The sequence below is a fragment of the Callospermophilus lateralis genome, chromosome 13 (genome assembly GCF_048772815.1).
Source record: "Callospermophilus lateralis isolate mCalLat2 chromosome 13, mCalLat2.hap1, whole genome shotgun sequence".
Lineage (NCBI taxonomy): Eukaryota > Metazoa > Chordata > Mammalia > Rodentia > Sciuridae > Callospermophilus > Callospermophilus lateralis.
The window spans coordinates 83,807,780-83,827,417 of record NC_135317.1 but is presented as its reverse complement, the minus strand read 5'-3'; the positions used below and the strand labels follow the sequence as shown (position 1 = coordinate 83,827,417).

Below are 19,638 nucleotides of genomic sequence, written 5' to 3'. Positions count from 1 at the left end.
TCCTTGAAAATATTATTAAGCTCTTGACTGCTAATTTCAATATTTGAGCATTTTGATGTAGAATAGAAGGAATAAAATAAATAGATAGAAAGGAGACATAAAGGAATGAAAGGAAACATGATTTAATTTACAAATTCTACATATTTTTCCAGGCCTCTCACTTCCTAATCCAGTCTCTCCAAGCCAGTTATTCACAAATTCCTGATAAATCTGTAAATTTACCTGTGTATTGTTAATTAACCTTCCCCCAAGTAATTGATTGAGTAAAGAGAGAGATACATTATTTTGACAAACCCATACTTTAGGGGACTTTACAGCATCATCTACTGATCAGAAAATCAAGACCAGGTCATCCTAAGGACCCAGAGATTGATCAGACCACCAGAAATTGCCTTGAGATCAGCAGATTGATATTGTAGTAGCCCTCCTCTTCCAAAGAGTCATAATTAAGCTTCTCCAAATATCCTCCCCATAATTGTTCTTATCAATAGAATTTTACAAGGAGCATCGACAGGATGTCGGCAAGATTTCTGCAGAGAGCTCAGTGTGGGTGAAATCTTCTTATTTCCTGTAAGTGCCAGGTTTCTCTTTCTTGTAAAAGGTAGCAAGCTTGTTGCTATACAAAAATTCCTATTTCTGTTTTCCATGGTAAAAACTCATGGAAACCTCTGTCTATTCTAAGAAAATGGAACGAAAAGTACTTCTATGCAACCTCCCATTATGTAAATCTCCTCCCTCTGAGTATAAAGTTTAAAAAATTTCCAAACTTGGGGTCCAGAAATTTTTAGGTATTAACCCCTCTAGACCACTGCAGCTTAAATAATTCTTCTTTCTAAAAATTTCTTGGGTGTCCAGCCTCATCTGTCATACATCAATATCATTCCTATATTCCTTCCCCTACCCATAACTCACCAACTTTCCCTTAAGAGCCAGAAACTTCAAAACCACATTTCTTACTCTCTAGATGACCCATTCCCCTTTGAATGTGCTATTTATTCCCAAAGGCATCTCTCTTGAGATTGCCCCATTCCCCCTTGAATGTTTTTCTATTTTCCTCAATAAACCTTTGTGCTTCTGAGTGGCACATGCTCAAATGCTTTTCATAACATATTCCAAGAGGCCACTGGTCCTGAGTCCAGTGTCTCCTCCTCTCTGAGAACTCTTCAGACACTTTTTCTGAAACACTTCTGCAGTGACAATTTCAATATTTATTCCCTTTTTAAAATATTTTTTTAGTTGTAGATGGACACAATACTTTTATTTTGTTTATTTATTTGTATGTGGTGCTGAGGTTTAAAACCAGTGCCTCACACATGTGAGGCAAGTGCTTTACTGCTGAGCCACAAATTTGGCCCCTCAATATTTATTTCTATTGACTATGTAGGTCACACTTATCTGCTTTTCACATGCCTAATAACTTACCATACACTGGATTTTCAGATGATAATTGTGGGGATTTTTTGGTTGTGTTAGTTTTCTTTCAAAGATTTGGAACATTCTGGCACACAGTCAAAAAAATTCTATTTTCCTGTAGATTTTGGCTTCATTATCCGTTTGATGGATCTGTTTTGGTTTTGAACTTATGGTGTCTTCCTTCCTCTATGGTTCCAGTAACGCCAGGGCTTTCTGGTTTCTCAGTGTTTGAGATGCTCTGGAAATCTTTCACTCTGAGCTGGAACTTCAGTGCTCTAACTTTTTTAATATATATATTTTTGTATTTTAGTTCATCTCTCCATCTCTCAGCAAATGATATTTGCTAAGCTCCTGAAGAACCTTGATGAATAATGGGTCTTCTGGGCTCCTTATTTATTGTTTTCTTCTTATATGCTCTGAACTGGCAACTAATTGTTTCTGATCTCATCCTCCTCTGATCAGGAACATTGCTGTGGCTGTGATTATTTGCCTTCTCTCTTCCCACTGCATAAAAGCCACTCCAAGAAGAAATTCCAGGAGTTCATGTACTTTCATGAATGTTCCATTAAAAAAAAAAAATTCTAGTCCTGCACTAACTGTGCTCAATACTGAATATACTTGCCTGGTACCTTTCCCATGTCTCTAGTTGTTTATATCAGAAGGGCAAATATTGAACCAGCAATGCTGTTTTAGCCAGAAGTGGACATTGGTGAAGGCAGCTATCTCTTAAAATTACTAGACGCTTAGTAGGAGTTTAATCAACAGAAAAAATAAATTGGTTAGATAATGTGTTTTATGTAAAGAAAAATGTGATCTAAGACTAGAGGAGATCTTTGCATTATGTCTGGTCACAGTGAATATGATAATTTTATTTGGTTTGAGTAATCACAGAAAAATATTTCAATCAAAGGTGACTCAATCAAAATAGCCAAACTAGGTTTGATCACATACAAAAAGGTATGAAACATGGCCTTGCATCTTTGTGTTAATCATTATTTTACATGTTGTCATTGTTGGTTATTTTATTGTAACCACTTTGGAAACTTCTTAGAGTTGATTACAAATATTGTGTCAAAAGAGTTCAGCCAAAGACAATTTCAGAGAATTTCCTTCTCTCACCTTCAAAGATATACTTGCATAAAGCTAAAATAGACAGATGTAAGCCAAAATGTGCTGAGTTAAAATCCACACATGTGGATAAAAGTATCAGAAAGAACATTTAATTTTTCCATTCATATAGACTCTCACTGTGGAATGATAGATATAGTTCATAATTATAAACATGCAAACAGAGACAACAAGCTGAAATAGAGAAATATTTGCATCAACTTCCACATTTTTTAGGCTTGTATAAAGAATGTGTTTAATTAACAATAATCTTCAGATGCAATTAGTGAAGTTGTTTGATTGTTCAAAGTTGCTTGCTCTTATTTGAGTGATCGTGCAATTCTGTTTTGGCTTTGGGAGTACTCTAGGTATCCTGAAAATGGCCAATGCATACTTGAATAATATAAATTAATCCTTTCCAAATAAAATGTTTAGAAAATGACATTTTTTCCTTATACTAGACATTCTAAAATGATAATCTTAAAAGTGAACTGAGGTCAATAGCAAGGGACAGTGTTTATCCTGATATCATGAGTTTGAATATTCACATTTGATTTGCAGTAATCTTTCCTACCCAATACCTGAGGGGTCCAGGTTTTAATTTAAGAAGAAATCCTTTCTGAGATCTTTTCTGGGCCAATAGGTGTTTTAAATATCATTGCTGTGATTGTCATTGTGCCATCTTATCATATGAGTTTTCAAAGTAAGATTTATGTATACATCTACTAAATGTCTTTAAGAACTAAAAAGACATAAAATATGACTAGCAAATTTGCTAATGTTTCACATGCAAAGCAAATCATATAAATAGATGAAGTTCAAGGCAGAAAAGTAAAAGAAATAATTATGTTTGGTTTTGTTTGTTTATACCCTTTTCATACAAAAGAGTTCCAAAATTTAATGTGTTATAATTTAGAATGTGTATGTTTTGTGACAAAGATAATAATTAAGTTTTAGTTATCAGAAGTTGAATTTTACATTATGGTAAATTAGAATTTAATAATATCTTTTTGTAAGCTATCATAAGAACATCACCCTACATATTTAACTTGACTTAAGCTGGGAGAAATAACATGAGACAAAGGTATATTGTTGGGAAATACTCCAAAATGTCCAATGATGGCTTCAAAATATGAGAATATTTTCATAACTAATTTTTAATACTATAAACTGATGGACAAAAGAGATCTGTTTAATAATTTAAAAGCTGGTTTAGTTACCTCATTACAATTTCTTTCCTCTAACAAGTTGAGACAAAATACCATGGATCTATTTATCCAGGCTCCCATTTTTCTCTTATTTTCTTCTCCTGTAATTTATTTACTCTTTTTTTTCCTTTGTTTCCATCAACATAGAGCATTCAGAAGTAAAATTATCTTGGGAAGGGGGATGATGGCAAATGGATGAAAACCTAGCTTCTTGTCTTGTGGTGGTTACTATAGCAATAATCATGATGGGAGATTTTCAGCCGCAAGTGGTTTCTATAACAACATGATACGGTGCTTTAGAAATAGACCTAAGGTAAATAGATTCTTTCTGGGTCTCTTAACCCTTTTATACCACAGGATTAGCATCCTTTGGGAGAACAAATATTAGTTGGCTAATTTGATGGAAGCCTTTAAAATATTGCTTTTACTTTATAAAGATTAAGATGTTAATTATTTTATAAAGCCCTGGCTAGAGCTGCTAGGATCTTAGGCTTCTTCACTTCTGGAAATAATTGATAGCATCCTTAGTTTAATTCTGCAATGAAACCGAAATACTCTCAAAGCCATATCATTCATAGAATTCACCAAAAATGTGGGAAACTGTGAATTTTCCTCATTAGAGAGTTTATTAATGCTCCCATTAGATCACCGAAGGCTTTTTTTTAGTGAAATCACACACTGACTACACCTGTGGAGGTCCCTGATGGGTGCTGATCTTTCTGCTTCCATTAATGGGGCCTGAATACTTATCCTTTGTTATGCTATTCCGTGTGCTCTAAGTTAGGGATAGTCTCTATTTGAGTATGACAAAAGGAAGTTCTGTAAAAATTTTCTGAAGGAAAGTGTTAGTATAGTAAAATACAACATCCAAGAAAACAAAGGTGACCATTTTCATTCAAAATCATCATTCAAGAGTCTTATAAGGGAAAGATCAAGGGAATGAAGGACATGTACATAACACAAAAACAGTTTGTGGTAAGCTGTATATAATTTTTCAAGAGAAGGAAAGGTGGAAGGCTTAACTTTAGTGGTAGAGTCAGTAAAATATAGGGAAATGGGTATTAAGCTTGCCTGATTCAGTTCGATAATGAATTATCAATTACTAGTAACTCTTAGGTTGGATACCAGACGTATATACAGTGATGAATAATATATGGACATGTTTTAAAAGTAAATTATCAAGAAAAAGCATTGTTATTAAACAAAATGTTAATAATGTAATCAATTTATTATTGTAAATTAATGAATCATTTGCTTGAATTCATCATTCTTTCCCCTCAAACGTTCCCTAAATTGTAACTACAAAGGCATAGCCATGTATTTAAAAGAATGATTTCATCTAAGGTGTGATGTCTTATGCATTTTTTACAATACAGCTATTCTTATATTTTGTGCTTTTCTATTCAGTTAAACTGCCAATTCCAAATATGAGATGGTCTCTTTCAACTCTCAGAAGGATGTCTGCAGCCATGCATCTCCCTCTGAGTTTTAAGACAGAGCTGCAGTATTTTCATTTCCCTGGTGTTTCACGCTCAACAATGAAGCCTCAGAATTCATTACATATGCACTTGCCATAGCCTTCTAGGGTAGAGTTTGCCAAATGGGTCCCTGGGAGATCAAGAACTGTTCTCCATGTGTGTTATGAGGTTGTGCAGATGAGCTAGGCACGTCTGTGTGCACTAAGACCCTGCTCAGAGCAGCATGTGCCAGAACACACTGGGCAGGGAGCCATTCATAAACTCTTCAAATTTTTATCCAGACCAAAGGCACAATGGCATCACAGTTGTTGTGCTCAGAGCCATGGGGCTTTTAGCTGAATCAAAAGAAAATGAAATATATTCACGGTGGCTTCCAAGTTAGCCAGTAACCACAGTAACCTGGGTTTTCCCCAAATTTGGTCCACAGCTTAGAATGACCTGACAGAAACACATCATTCTCTCTCTGTTCAAGTGTAGTGAGCCATAAAGTGAGCAAAACAAACTTCCAGGGGTAAAACCAATTAATCAGCAAAGCAAACAATCAGCATGTACTTATGGCAGTATTCGGGGCATAGAGTAGTATTCAAAGTATGTGATCAAAACCAAATACATAGGTCATATGTATAGGTACATTGACAAAACCTAGTACAGTTTCTGAATGAACAGTTTATTTACTAATTGTAAAGCAAATGCATGGATAAGTGTTAAATTGTGTCACAACAACATTACGTTCTCTGGCTGCTAAGGCCATAAGATCAATAAAAATGAAAAATATGGAAAAAGTACACCTCTCATGGGCTCTAAGGAAGTGTACCATTTAAAGATATATCATAATTAAACTTTCAGAAAGTAATTTGAGATGTCTTTATTCATGGCTACTGGGATAAAAGTGTCATAAAGTAATATAAATTAAATTCTAAAAAACTAACATCTTACTCATAACCACATATTATTTTTCCAAGCTTTAGATGGCTGTACAAAAACATGACAAAGCTGTCAACAGCTGCACTGTCTAATATAGTAGCTGCTAGTCACATTTAGCTTTTGGGCACTTAAAATGTGGCTAGTCAGAACTGAGTGTGCTGTAAGTGTAAAATATACACAGGATTTCAAAGACTTAATTTTAAAAAGTAAATATCTCATTAATCATTTTTACATTGATTGCATATTGAAATGAAAATATTGTAGACATATTTGATTAAATTAAATATGGTGAAATAAATTTTGCCTGTTTATTTTCCCCTTTTAGTGTGGTCACCAGAGGACTTAACATTACATATTGGCCCACTTTATACTTCTGTTAGCACTGGATAAATGCTTGCTAATTAAGTGTAGCCCTTGGACACAGAGCCACAGCAGTACTCAGGAGCTTAGTAGAAATGCCAAATCTCAGGCCTTATCCCAGACCTTTTAAGTCTTTAACAAGATCTTCAATGGTTCATATGAACATTACTGTGAGGTGCTGATTGAGATAAAGATAGGTGTGTCTTTTTGTGATTCCATCTTCTTTCTTGTTGTTTATTTGTTTTTCAAATAAATGTTTTGAAGTCTTCTCAGCAGCCTGATCTGCTACAGTTAGATGCACAAAGTTGGTAAAGTTATCTGACATTCCTGAAACTTTATTCCATATTTATAGAATGAATATCATTCTATGATTAATTTTTTCTATCGGAATTAAATGGTATGATAGGTTAACGATAGGGCTCTAGTTTGGAATGTTCTCATGTGTTTTACCAATTTTGTTTTTTCTTTAACTTTATTGTGTATAGTATGTTTGCTTAGCACACTGGTAAGAATCTAGTGGAAAATATTAAAAAGTTCAAAACCCTTTTTAGAACAAAGGTATCATATAGCCAAATATTTCTGTACTATAGCTTTATTATTGATATTGAATTTTTAGCTGTTGATTGCTGATTGTTTTTTTTTACTTAAAAAAACAGGTCTGTATTTTTTTAATTTAGGACATTTTTATCTTTACCACAAGAATTTCAATCTTGGCTTAGTAGAAGCAAAGGAACTAGTAAAATGTAAGCCTATCCCATAAGTTAAAAGGGTTATTTAAAAGCCTATCATTATTAAAATATACATGAATTATAATAATGTCAGAAAGTCTAGTTCTGATTAGCTTTAAATGAATTTAATGCCTAAGGAACATAATTAGATCCTATTAAAAGTTTCGATGATTGACATTTAGTAAAAAGTGACATTCACAATTTATATCATTTAGTTACACTGCATGATGAAGAGTTGTACACCTTCTACTAGACAAGTGTGTATGGTTGCATCCAGAGGCAGGAAGCACTTACCCTAAAGACCAAGACTGCAGCCAAAGCAGACCTTGGCTTAGATGTACAGGATGGGTAAAGGAAGATCCAGAGGCTTTTATTCTCATGGGGAAGCTTTGCAAGAAAAAGAACTTTTTGGAAGAGTCACCTCTTGATTTCATTTGTGATGATGTTGATACTCAGAAATTATATATAAAAGTATTTGGCAGCTGGGCATGGTGGCGCACTCCTGTAATCCCGGTAGCTCAGGAAGCTGAGACAGGAGGATCTCGAATTCAAAGCCAGCCTCAGCAAACGTGAGACACTAAACAACTCAGTGAGACCCGGTGTCCAGATAAAATAGGGCTGGGATGTGGTCAAGTGACCCTGAGTTCAATCCTAGTACAAAAAAAAAAAAAAAGGCAAATTTGCTTATCATATGCAGGTGATTTAAAATATGTTCATAGAAAAGTTTCTCAGTGAGGTCATTGCCCTCAAAAAAGGAGATAATAGAATAGAGATAGTGAGGTACAGATGACACCATTGAACCTTGGTCACAACCTCTTCTCAAGTGGAGTAAGGAAGTCAGGCTTCAAAGAGTTTGCATGTGAATTAATTGTGGTAAATATGAAGGTGTTGGGCACCTACCTGGATTATGAAGTATGATTCTCAGAAACTGTGCTGATGATAAACTTGTACTTCTTAGGACTACAACAACTCAAAAAATCTTTTTTCCATCATATAGTCTCATTTTTCTAGAATTGATTCATTTAACTATGCTTTTACAAGGAAGGCATTGACTATGAACATGGTACTCTGAAAGTCAACAGAAGAGTAACATGACATAGGTGCATTAGACTCAGGCAAGGAAAGGCAAATAACATTGACTAAAAACTACTCCATGCCTAAGTTTTATAAGGAACTTTATATATGCTACCTTTTTTACTCCTAATTATAACAGCAACACAAATGATAATGGCTGATAACGCCCACTCTGTGCCAAGTACTGTTAGGCTTTTATGTACATTAATTTAAACCTCATAATAACTCTATGGCATAGGTACCATTTTTATAAAAATGGAAACTGAATCAGAGGTTTTGTTTTGATAAACTCATAGAACTAGTAAATAGCAGAGCCAGGATATAAAACCCAGAATACAAAATCCATGCTTATACAAATTACACATATGGTTATCAATCATCTCCTTTAAAAATAAGAAAACTGAGACTCAGTGATGATGATTTTCTTAAAGTCATCAAAATGAAAAATAAATCTCTGTCTGATTATAAAACCATTCTCTTTCTATTAAATGACATTGGCCTCAATTTAGTTTTTAAGATTATATCTACATAAATAACTTTATATAAGATAGTGAACATCTAGTTTTTAGATGTAAATGAATGGTCCTAAGAGCCCATCTCCTTCTTATTTTTAACTATTCCACATGGATTCTATCATATTACACATCAAAGTAAGTGCCTTAACTGATGATTTGTTCTGCTTGATTTTATCAAAGAGGTCAAAGGAAGAATTTCACAGCAAGGCTTAAACGAGAATGTAGGTAGTTTTGCTCATTCATTCATTATTCAACAAATTGCTATTGACTACCTATCATGTGCAAACCATTTTAGCTATGTCCTGAATAAAGATGTGCCTCTTCTGAATCACCCCTCCCCAACCCAGCCCTTAAAAGAATTTCATTTTCTGCAGAGAGCCAGGACAATGAGAATTCAACCAACCACTTTTTCTAATTTCATAAACTGAAATTTTTCGACCTGGATATTTTGATGCAACTCCAATCACATTGTTTATATAATCTATTTCATTCTAGAAGGCTCATAAGCAAATATTTATTATATCTTCCATATGAAAAAAATTTATATAAAAGGATATCAGAAAATATTCATTGGGTGTCATTGGGAATATCAAATTTTGTATCCTTAAGTCATATTTAGTCCTCTCCTATTATTGTTTATTAAAACTAAGCTAAATGTGTATTAAATACAGAATGAAAATAGGAAGAACTGGTGCTCCAAGTCCCGGTCATCTCCCAGTAGTTTGAGGAATTAAAAAAAAATACAGGAAAATACATGCCTCAAAGCACTGAACTTAAATAATTTTGTATATACAAATTATTTAAGTATATATTGGTATATATACTTAAATATATATATATATATTTAAGTATATATTGGAAGTATATATTGGTAAAAATTCAATGAAGCTAAATATGGGGCTCATTAAAATTTTTATTTTAACCCAGATATGAGCAATAATAGTAATTATATCCACCCTTACTTCCTGTGAGGATAAATTTGATTCTTAAAGTTACTATCAATAAAGAAGAGACCAAAGACAGAGATGATTAGAGTTATATGGGAATAATCAAGTTATAAAATCCTGAGAAAAGACTGGGCATAGTGATGAAAAGAGGATATTTAATTAAAAAATAAAAAATTCAAATCATCAAATATTAAAAATTATACACTTGTATATGCATATATGTACATATACATGTACATAGTTTACACATGAAGGAACCTCATAAGGGTATGACCCAGGATTATGGTAACTCATACTCAAGAAATAATCGTGGGACATTTTTTATGCATAAATAGATGCTGAGAATAATATGAAGAAACAGTAGATTCTCAGAACAGTTAGACTCATCACAGCTTTCATAAGTTATTTTTCTGAGCCAAACATTTAAACATCATTCTAAATTTGTAATTGGATGATAAGATTTTCTTGAAAACACAAACTGGAGAACAGATGATTCTAATGCTATTCCACTTTTAACTCTATTTGATCCTGACCAAGCCCAGATACCTATGGAAAGGATGTATTTGGCATATTGAATTTGTCCATTGATAGACTTTCTATGTAAACCTCCCTTAGAATTATGGGTTTTGTTTTTCCTAAAATAAAACTCTTTAAATGAAAATTATTATTGAATTGGGTATTTTTATTATTATTGATATTTTTGTATGAATCTACTTATTTTTTTATTAGGAACCCCAAACATCTTCTGTAACAACAAGTTAGCATTTATGAATATTTACCATATGTGTCAGTCAAGTATTTAAATATAGTTATTTAATCTTTATTAAAAATGCTAAGAAGTAGGTTCTACTGTTTTCCTTTTACAGATGAGGAAACTTTAAGTCTGAATGGCAGAGCTAGGCTCCATGCAGGTCTGTCGCACCCTGCCACTGAATTATCCTTTCCAGAAAATCTGCCTGAATTTGTTAATAGAAAAGTCAACAAAAATACTGATAATAAAAACTACTGGATAAAATTTTCAGGTTGATGATTTCAAATCAGAGAATTTCCTGTTTTGTAGAGAAGTACATTAATACCATTAAGGAGAAATAACTCTTACACTACTGATAACAATCTCTGAGGAATTTAAATATTTTTCCTTAAAGCATTTATCACTCTAAATAAATATATTTTACCTTATAACTAAGGTAAATTATTAATATGACTTTTTTCCATTACTAAGTGTATATATATATATATATATATATATATATATATATATATATATATAATTACTAAATGTATACACACACATAAATAAGAAATACATTTAATGTTCTTTGGGTCTTCATCTTCCTTAAAACTGTTCAAATTAATTTTTACTTCTCAGCAAACAAAAAGTATTTTATTCTAGAATTAGAAATACTCAATGAGAAACAGAAATAATTATAGTAAATACATAAAATCTTTTTATTTCTTCTGTACAGAAGTTTTCAAATCTCTCTTCTGAAACCCCAGGGGAGGCAGGAGGCTAGGCTGACTGTGGCAAGGGACCCTCCCCAGGTTCAATCTGAGCAGATCTGCCTTCGAATTTATACACTGGGATTACTCATGACATTTTTTTTAAAGTAATTCTGCCACTATTGAACAACAAAAGGAAATAGGAAGGAAGGAAGGAACAAAGGAAGGAAGGAAGGAAGGAAGGAAGGAAGGAAGGAAGGAAGGAAGGAAATGAACAAAGTTTAAAACTCACTACTGTGGAACTTCTTATAATAACCAGTAGATGGCAAACTTTACTGCAAGGAAGCAATTTTGCAGCCCATGAATATTGGTCTGCAAGTACCAATTACATTTCACAGTCAGTAAAATTTTCTTCTGTTCTCATATGAAAGCTGCACATAAAATCCTCTATGGTCATTTTCCTGGGAACTAAATTTCAATTATAATTTCAAATAATACTATAGGCTTTTTATGTGTTCATTTAAGTCTTGTTCTAAAGACTTTTCACTATTAAAATTTAATATTTTGTTGTTCACTGAGGGGACATACAATCTGCTGGATATAATGAAACATATGACATATTTTTATCAAGCATTGTGAAAAAATTTGGAATAATCATAAACCTTACCTTATGACACTCCCATCATTGTTCTGACCATAGTCTGCTTTGATTTCCTTAGTTGGTTATTTAATTATTTAATTTAATTGGTTGCTTTTAATAATGCAGTCAATTGCAGTTCCTTTATATAGTTGAAAGATTGATTTGTTTTTTTACAGGAAATTGTTTGGTTTTTTAGTACAGGCAGTTGTAGCATTAGTTAATATAGTGCCCCCCTGGTGGACTGCATTCTGAAGAGAGACTGTTAGCATCTCTATGGACATTCCATACATATATGTAGCAAATAGGACCAACAATACAATAAATGGTCATGATTGACAGGTAATCTTATCTGGAACCAATCCTAAAAACACCTCAAAGTATACACAGAAACAAATAATGAAAGGTGCAGCCAGGTTGTAAGTCTACCTACATGGCTTTAAAAAAAGTTTTTATCAAATTTATTCAGTAATATTTTAAAAATTCCAAGTGTTAAAAGGGAAACAGCCACATTCCTCTGAGCTCTGCACTCCTGCTTTTCACTCATGACATGCATTACCCAGAAATAGCTACTGAAAACTCTCCTAATTATTTCTCCTGGTTTTCATTTATATTTCCAAATAATGGCTGAATGCTTGTGTTTTTTTTTTTTTTTAGTTTTAGATAATGATATAATCTATTGGAATCCTACTATGGTAAAAATAAATTTAATTCTCCCCCAGTTCTCACATACATGCACCCACACATGCAAATCTATTGTTCCCAGTATCCATTATATCATCATATTGTCACTATTATTATTATCATAAAGTATAGTCTCAACAACTACATATTCCTTTCAATTTGCCTATTGATTTCACTTAAATATACTGATTTCATTTACTTTTACTTTTACTTTGTGGTATAACTTTCAGCTTTCCTAGAATTAATTCCAATGAAAGTTTGTTTTTTTTTTTAAGTTGGTGTTTTTAGTTTTCTATTTTATCTCTAACTGGTGCCTTGTACTTATTTTTTTTTTTTCTTTTTTCTTGGAGACATCTCTGGTTAATTTCTATGCCAGTAGCATATCTTGCCTCCTGAGATCTCTTTTAGGTTACATCTTTCATTTCTTTTTTTTTTTTTTTTTTTTTGGTTAGATTCCAAGTCTCCTAGATCCCACAGCATCTTCTTTTTCAGTTTCACTGCTATTTTTGTGAGCATTATCCCCCAGAATCTTCCTGAAGATAGAGCATGACAGACAGCTAAAAATTGGAACCTGTGAATGCTAAAAAATGTTTTTCTTCGCTTCAAATTTGATTGGTAGTTTAGTAGGGCATAGAATTCTGATTTGGAAATGACATCATCTCAAGATTTCTGAGGCATTGTTCTAAGATATTCTAGCCTCCAATGCTTCTGTTGATAAATTAGTAATTTACTGATGCTTTGTAAATGCACTTTGCAAATGTTCCATATAACAGAAGCTTAGAGGAATTTTCTCTTTGTCCCCTGATGTTCTGAAGTTTCACAGTGATGTGCTTTGGTGTGAATTAATTATTTTTCCCTCATTTTTCTTGGGCACTCATTTTAAATCTATAATTTTATTTGTTTTCAGTTCTCATAATATTTTCAATATTTCTATTACAATTTTAATTTCCTTCTTCTCCCTCTGATTCCTTCTTTCATAACCACCCACGTTTTTAACATTCTCTTGTTTGAACTCCTTGTTCCTTATTTTTTTTCTCTCTGTTTGAAAATGACATGATCTTGTACATAGAAAACCCTTGAGATTCCATAGAGACAAAACCAAAGCTGTTAGAACTGATAAACAAATTGAGCAAAGTTGTAAGACACAACTTCAACATGCAAAAATTAGTTGCATTTCTACACAACAACAATGGGAATCTGAATAAGAAATGAATGAAACAATATCATTTACCACTTGATTAAAAAAAAAAAAAAAGGTGCTTAGTGTTGGGAGTCGCTCAGGCTCCAAGACAAACTTCCCAATCCCCGGAGAAGAGCCGCCCAATGGAGAGCCCTGCTGGTTCACATGATCCTTACCCACCAATCAAAAAGCTCCTGGTGCCAACTGTCATAACTGTCAAACCGCCCCCAGCTCTATAAATATGCAGAGCTGTTCCTCAATAAAGGGGCATTTTCTCCGACGACGAGCCTTGTTCGTTCTTTCACTTAGGATTAAACTTAACCAAGGTAGTATAAGACTTGTGTGCTAATACTACAAAACAAATTAAAGAAGACAAAAATAAAGATATTTTATGGTATTATTAAAATGTCTATGCTATTCAAAATGATTCACAGATTTAATGCAATCTCTATAAAAATTCCAACGACATTTTTGCTAGAAAGACAAAAAAAATCTTAAAATTTATATGGACCTTTCCAAAAACCTTAAGTAGCCAAAATAATTTAGAAGAAAAACAGAACTGGAAACTTAATAATTCCTAATTTTAAACGGTATTGAGGAAAGAACATAACTCTCCCACAGGCAGCCAGGAGACGGGGCCTTGGAGAAAGACAGGAGCGGAGGGGGCACCATGCCAACCTGAAAGGAGACACCAGGTCTGGAGACACTCTGTGACTTGCTACTCCCTGACAACTTCAACCACAGCCACTCCATCTTAGTTACAACACCTGTTTCTGTTTCTTAGCTCTTCAACCACAGCAGCCCTTCTTTAATTACATTTGCCCTTATTATCTCTAGCAATAGCTGACCACAAGTAGACCCCTAATGGAAATGCTTCCTCTCCCCTTGTGTCAAACCACAAGTCTGGACCTGTCCTCTTAATTATGTAAATAAGAGATTAAAATCATGAAATACTGACGGGCTTATTAATCTTGGAGCTTGAAGAACTTGATAGGCATCTCTCACTCCACCAATCACTTGTACTGGGGCATCAGATATGTTTTTTTTAAAAATATTTCTTCTTTAGAAATACATGACAATAGAGTGTATTTTGGCATATTATACATATATACTTGGGTATAACGTATACTAATTAAGATTGTATGCTTGTGGTTGTACATGATGTGAAGTTATCCTGGTCATGGGTTCGAATACCACAATAGGAAAATTATGTATGATTAATTCTACTGCCCTTCCTATCCCCTCCCCACACCCTTCCCTTCATTCCCCTTTGTCTAATTCAATGAACTTCTATTCTTCCTCTACCCACCCTCCCTTGTTGTGGGTTAGCATTCACGTATTTGAGAGAACATTTGGTTTAGTTTTTTGAGACTGGCTTATTTTCACCCAGCTTTATATTTTCCAGTTCCATCCATTTACCAGCAAATGCCATAATTTCATTCTTCTTTATAGGTGAGTAGTATTCTATTGTGTACACATACCACATTTTCTTTATCCATTCATCTGCTAAAGGGCACCTAGGCTGGTTTCATAGCTTTGCTATTGTGAATTGAGCTGCTATAAACATTGATGTGGCTGTATCACTATAGTATGCTGATTTTAATTCCTTTGGGTATAAGCTGAGGAGTGGGATCACTGGGTCAAATGGTGGTTCTAGTCCAAGTTTTCTAAGCAATCTCCACAGTGCTTTCCACAGTGCTTGTACCAATTTTCAGTCCCACCGATAATGTATGAGTGCACTTGTCTTCATGAATCTCGATTTTATTGGAGTATAGATTTTTAAAGTAGCTTCTGATATCATCTGTATTTCAGTGGTGTCCTTGGTGATGTTTCCTTTTTATCATGAATTTTAGTAATTTGAGTTTTCTTTCTCTTTTTCTTCATTAGATTGGCTAAGAATCTATCAATTTTACTTACTTTTTCAAAGAACCAATGTATTTATTTTCTTATTTTTTTGTTTCAATTTCATTAATTTCAGCTCTCATTTTAATTATTTCCTGTCTTCTATTGCTTTTAGTGTTGATTTATTCTTCGTTTTCTAGGGCATTAAGATATAAAGTTAGGTTATTTATTTGGTGATTTTCTATTTGTTTTATGAATGAGTTCAATGCAATGAACTTTCCTCTTAGATCTGCCTTCCTACTGTCCCAAAGATTTTGATATTGTCTTGCTATTCTCATTTACCTGTAACTATTTTTTTGTTTCATTCCTGTTTTCTTCAGCTATCCAGTGGTAATTTAATAGTGTATTATTTAGTCTCCTGATGTTAGATAACTTCTACTTTTTAAAATTTTATCATTGATTTCTAATTTTATTCTATTATTATCTGAAAAAAATGCAAGGTATTACTTCAGTTTTTTGTATATGCTAAAAGTTGCTTTGTAGCCTAGCATATTGGTCTATTTTAGAGAATAATCCATTGCTGCTGAGAAGAGAGTGTATTCAATTGTTTATGGATGAAATATTCCAAATATGCCTGTTAAATCTAAGTTATTAATTGTATTTTTTTTAATTTCTATCGCTTCTTTATTTAGTTTTGATTTGAAAACCTATCACTTGGTGAGAGAAGTGTGTTAAAGTCACCAAGTTTTATTGTGTTGTGATCTATTTGATTCTTGGTATTATGAAGGGTTTGTCTGATGTATGTAGTTGCTCCACTGTTTGGGACATAAATATTAATATGCCCTGTTGATGTATAGCTCCCTTAAGCAGTATGAAATGGCCTTCTTTATCACTTCTGATTAACTTTGACTTGAAGTCCACTTTATCTGATAGGTGGATAGACACCTCTGTTGTAGTTGTAAAAGATATTTCTTCTAGCCTCTTCTGGTGTGGGGAATAGGTCTTTCTTTCTTTCTTTCTTTTTTTTTTTTTTTTAATTTGGACCCAGGATTGTCCCCATGGGCACTTTACCACTTGGCCACATTCCAGCCCCTCCTTTTTTTTTTTTTTTTTTTTAGCCAGGCTGTCATTAAGTTGCTTAGGGCCTCACTAAGTTGCTAAGGCTGTCTTTGAACTTGTATTCTTCCTACCTTAGCCTCCTGAGTCACTGGGATGACAGGCATGTCCCAGGGTGTAAATAGGTCTTAATGACATATCTGCTCTAACATTCCAGCTCAGTTAGTAGAGTGCTTGCTTTGAATGCACAAAACCCTAGGTTCAATCCCCAGCATAAATAAATAAATAAATAAATAAATAAATAAATAAATAAATAATCCAAGCTCTCTAAACTTTTGAATGTTTTCTCTTTTATTCAACTAAGTCATGTCCAAATTTTAAATTCATTTACAACCTTTTGTTTCAGTCAATAAACTTTTAAAACTCTGAGCTGTTAACATTAAAGGTAGGATTTTTGTTCAAGGAGATTTTATCAATAAGTTCAGACAGATTCAGCTTCATGGTCCTTCTGTAGTCACCTCAATATCTATTCCCACATGTATTTCTTGGATTTCTGTCTGTGTAAATTAGATTCAAATAGAAGTTTTTGTTGTTGCTGTTTGCAGTGCAACTCCTTATGGAAATACCTTTCCCCCACTGGGACTTGAGTCTAATTATAGGTCTTAGAAGCAAAGAGATGTGTTGGAGGTAGGTCCTGAAAAGAATCAGCATCCATTCTTTCTATATGTATCTGTTTCCAAAAAATGCTTTAATATATTATGTACACAGTCTTTCAGCTGCTTGATTTTAATAAGTGGTTATAAGAAGTATCCAGTGTCAAACTTTGCATGTCTACATTACCAGATCACATCATGAACAATTACTGCTCTCTTTATTATTGGCAATAGAGTCATTAGTATCTTTGAACCTAGTCTATTCAGAGAACCAATCCAGAAAGAAAAGTTCTAGGGCAACTGGATGAAACTCTAACCAATCACATAATATCCTCAATCTGTTCCTGTAGAACTGCTTCCAGTACCAAAATCTGCTTTAATCTGAGTTCTCCATGAAACAGAACCAACAGAAAAAAAACAGAGAGAGGGATAAGGAGTTTTCCTAAGAAGATGGTCCATCCTTTATAAAGGCGTATTTGTGTCTTATGATTTAAGAGAATTTTTTTTGTGTGTTCTATTACAAGCTTGTACTGTTTATTATCTGCTATTACGCTTTGGGGCAGTATTGTGAGAAAAGAATTAAAAGAAAAATGTATTATCTGATTCCACACAAAAAACTGTATTTTGTGGTCCAACACAACTGAGGTGTCAAATTATAGAACTTCTCAATATATAAGATTAAGAAAATAAGAATGCCTATATGTTCAGGTAAAACATATTCACGTGAGTATCTGATCAATTTGGAAAGAATCAAAGAATTATTGCTTTAATGCAGGTTGTTGTTCCAAATATATTTTTAAAAATACATTCCTAGAACAGTCATGATTTTAGGAAAATGAAAGTTTGCACAAACTTTACTACATCAATGTCCTTGTGATGGGACTTAATCTGTCTTAAAACTGTAAAGTTTACATAATTATTTTGTGTTGCGGTGAGAAAGAAAGAATATATGTAAAATTTCTGGAATGTTTGGTGCATAAACAACTTCAGTAAATAACCAGAATTTTATTTTTATCATTTTTCTGTGCATTTCTCTTTAGAGCATAAGTTGAAATTGTGATAAAACAGTCAAAAAACAAATAACAGTCTTCACTTAAACATTAGTTATATCTTATTCAGAGAGAATTTTGTAATTCACTTCCCAATATTCCCAAAGTCTCCCATGAGAGAATGTGATTTTCAAAATTTTAAGTATATAGGAAGGGTTAATGGTTACTTCAACTCACATCATCTTATACCTGAGAAAGGGAATAAGGAGGAGAAGAAAGAATCTCAAACCAGCCTTTTTTGTTTGTTTCATATTAGCAACTACATAACAAATTTTGACAAGTGGGGAATTAAAACTCACCATTAGAATGCAGCCAACTATGTATTTCATTAATGAATTTGAGGTGACATAGGGTCTAAAAGAAAGATGTTCTTTAATTTTACCCTCAACAATTTTATAAGTTTAATCTTGATATTTTTTATTTCCTCGTAGATTCTTTTTGCAATAAAAACAACACCAGGTGCCTGTCAAATTCTTGCCCAAACAATTCTGCATGCAAAGGTTTTTCACAAGACAGCAATTGCCATTGTTCAGACATTGCCAATAATTTGGACAAAGACTGTGACAACACGAGAGATCCTTGTTTCTCCAGTCCCTGTCAAGGAAGTGCCACTTGTGTGAACACCCCAGGAAAAAGGAGCTTTCAGTGCCAATGTCCTCCTGGGTATAGTGGGATCACCTGTGAAATTACCACTGGTTCCTGTGGTGTGAACTCCTGCCAACATGGTGGTATTTGCCATCAAGACCCTGTCGACCCTGTCTGCATCTGCCCTGCTGGATACACTGGAAGATTCTGTGAAATAGATCACAATGATTGTGCTTCCAGCCCTTGCCACAATGGGGCTGTGTGCCAGGATGGCATCAATGGCTATTCCTGCTTTTGTGTCCCAGGATATCAAGGAAGGCACTGTGACTTGGAAGTGAATGAATGTGTTTCAGATCCCTGCAAGAATGGGGCTACGTGTCTCAATGAGATAGGAAGATACACTTGTATCTGTCCTCAATATTATTCTGGTAAGTGTGATTACATCTGCATCCCACATGATGTAATTATATTTTTCCCCTTAATTTTTTTCTGCTTTAAAATATAACAGAAGCAAAGGTGACATTTTATGTCTCATCCAATTGTATAAGAAAATGGTCTAATTCTTTTTTTTATTTAATTGACTTTATTTTTTAAAATACATAACAGAGGAATGCATTACAATTCTTATTACACATCTAATTCTTGACAGGAATTAATTACTAGACAGAAATCTTCCAACACCATTGAAATGTCACTAAACCCACCAAACTAAGTGTTTGTATATCGTCACTGTTACTGGTTCTAATGGAGTGTCACAT

General features: G+C 33.5%; 1 protein-coding gene across 1 annotated transcript in view; it reads left to right on the top strand.

Annotated features, from left to right (window-relative positions):
* Positions 1-12,264: 12,264 nt before the first annotated feature.
* The window catches only part of Crb1 (crumbs cell polarity complex component 1), a 137,271-nt gene continuing 129,897 nt past the window's right edge, over positions 12,265-19,638 (top strand). Inside the window, exons 1-4 of the mRNA XM_076872932.1 lie at positions 12,265-12,279; positions 15,759-15,779; positions 16,811-16,814; positions 18,727-19,308. Of these exons, the coding sequence (XP_076729047.1) occupies positions 12,265-12,279; positions 15,759-15,779; positions 16,811-16,814; positions 18,727-19,308 (622 nt within the window). The remainder of the gene's footprint in view (positions 12,280-15,758; positions 15,780-16,810; positions 16,815-18,726; positions 19,309-19,638) is intronic.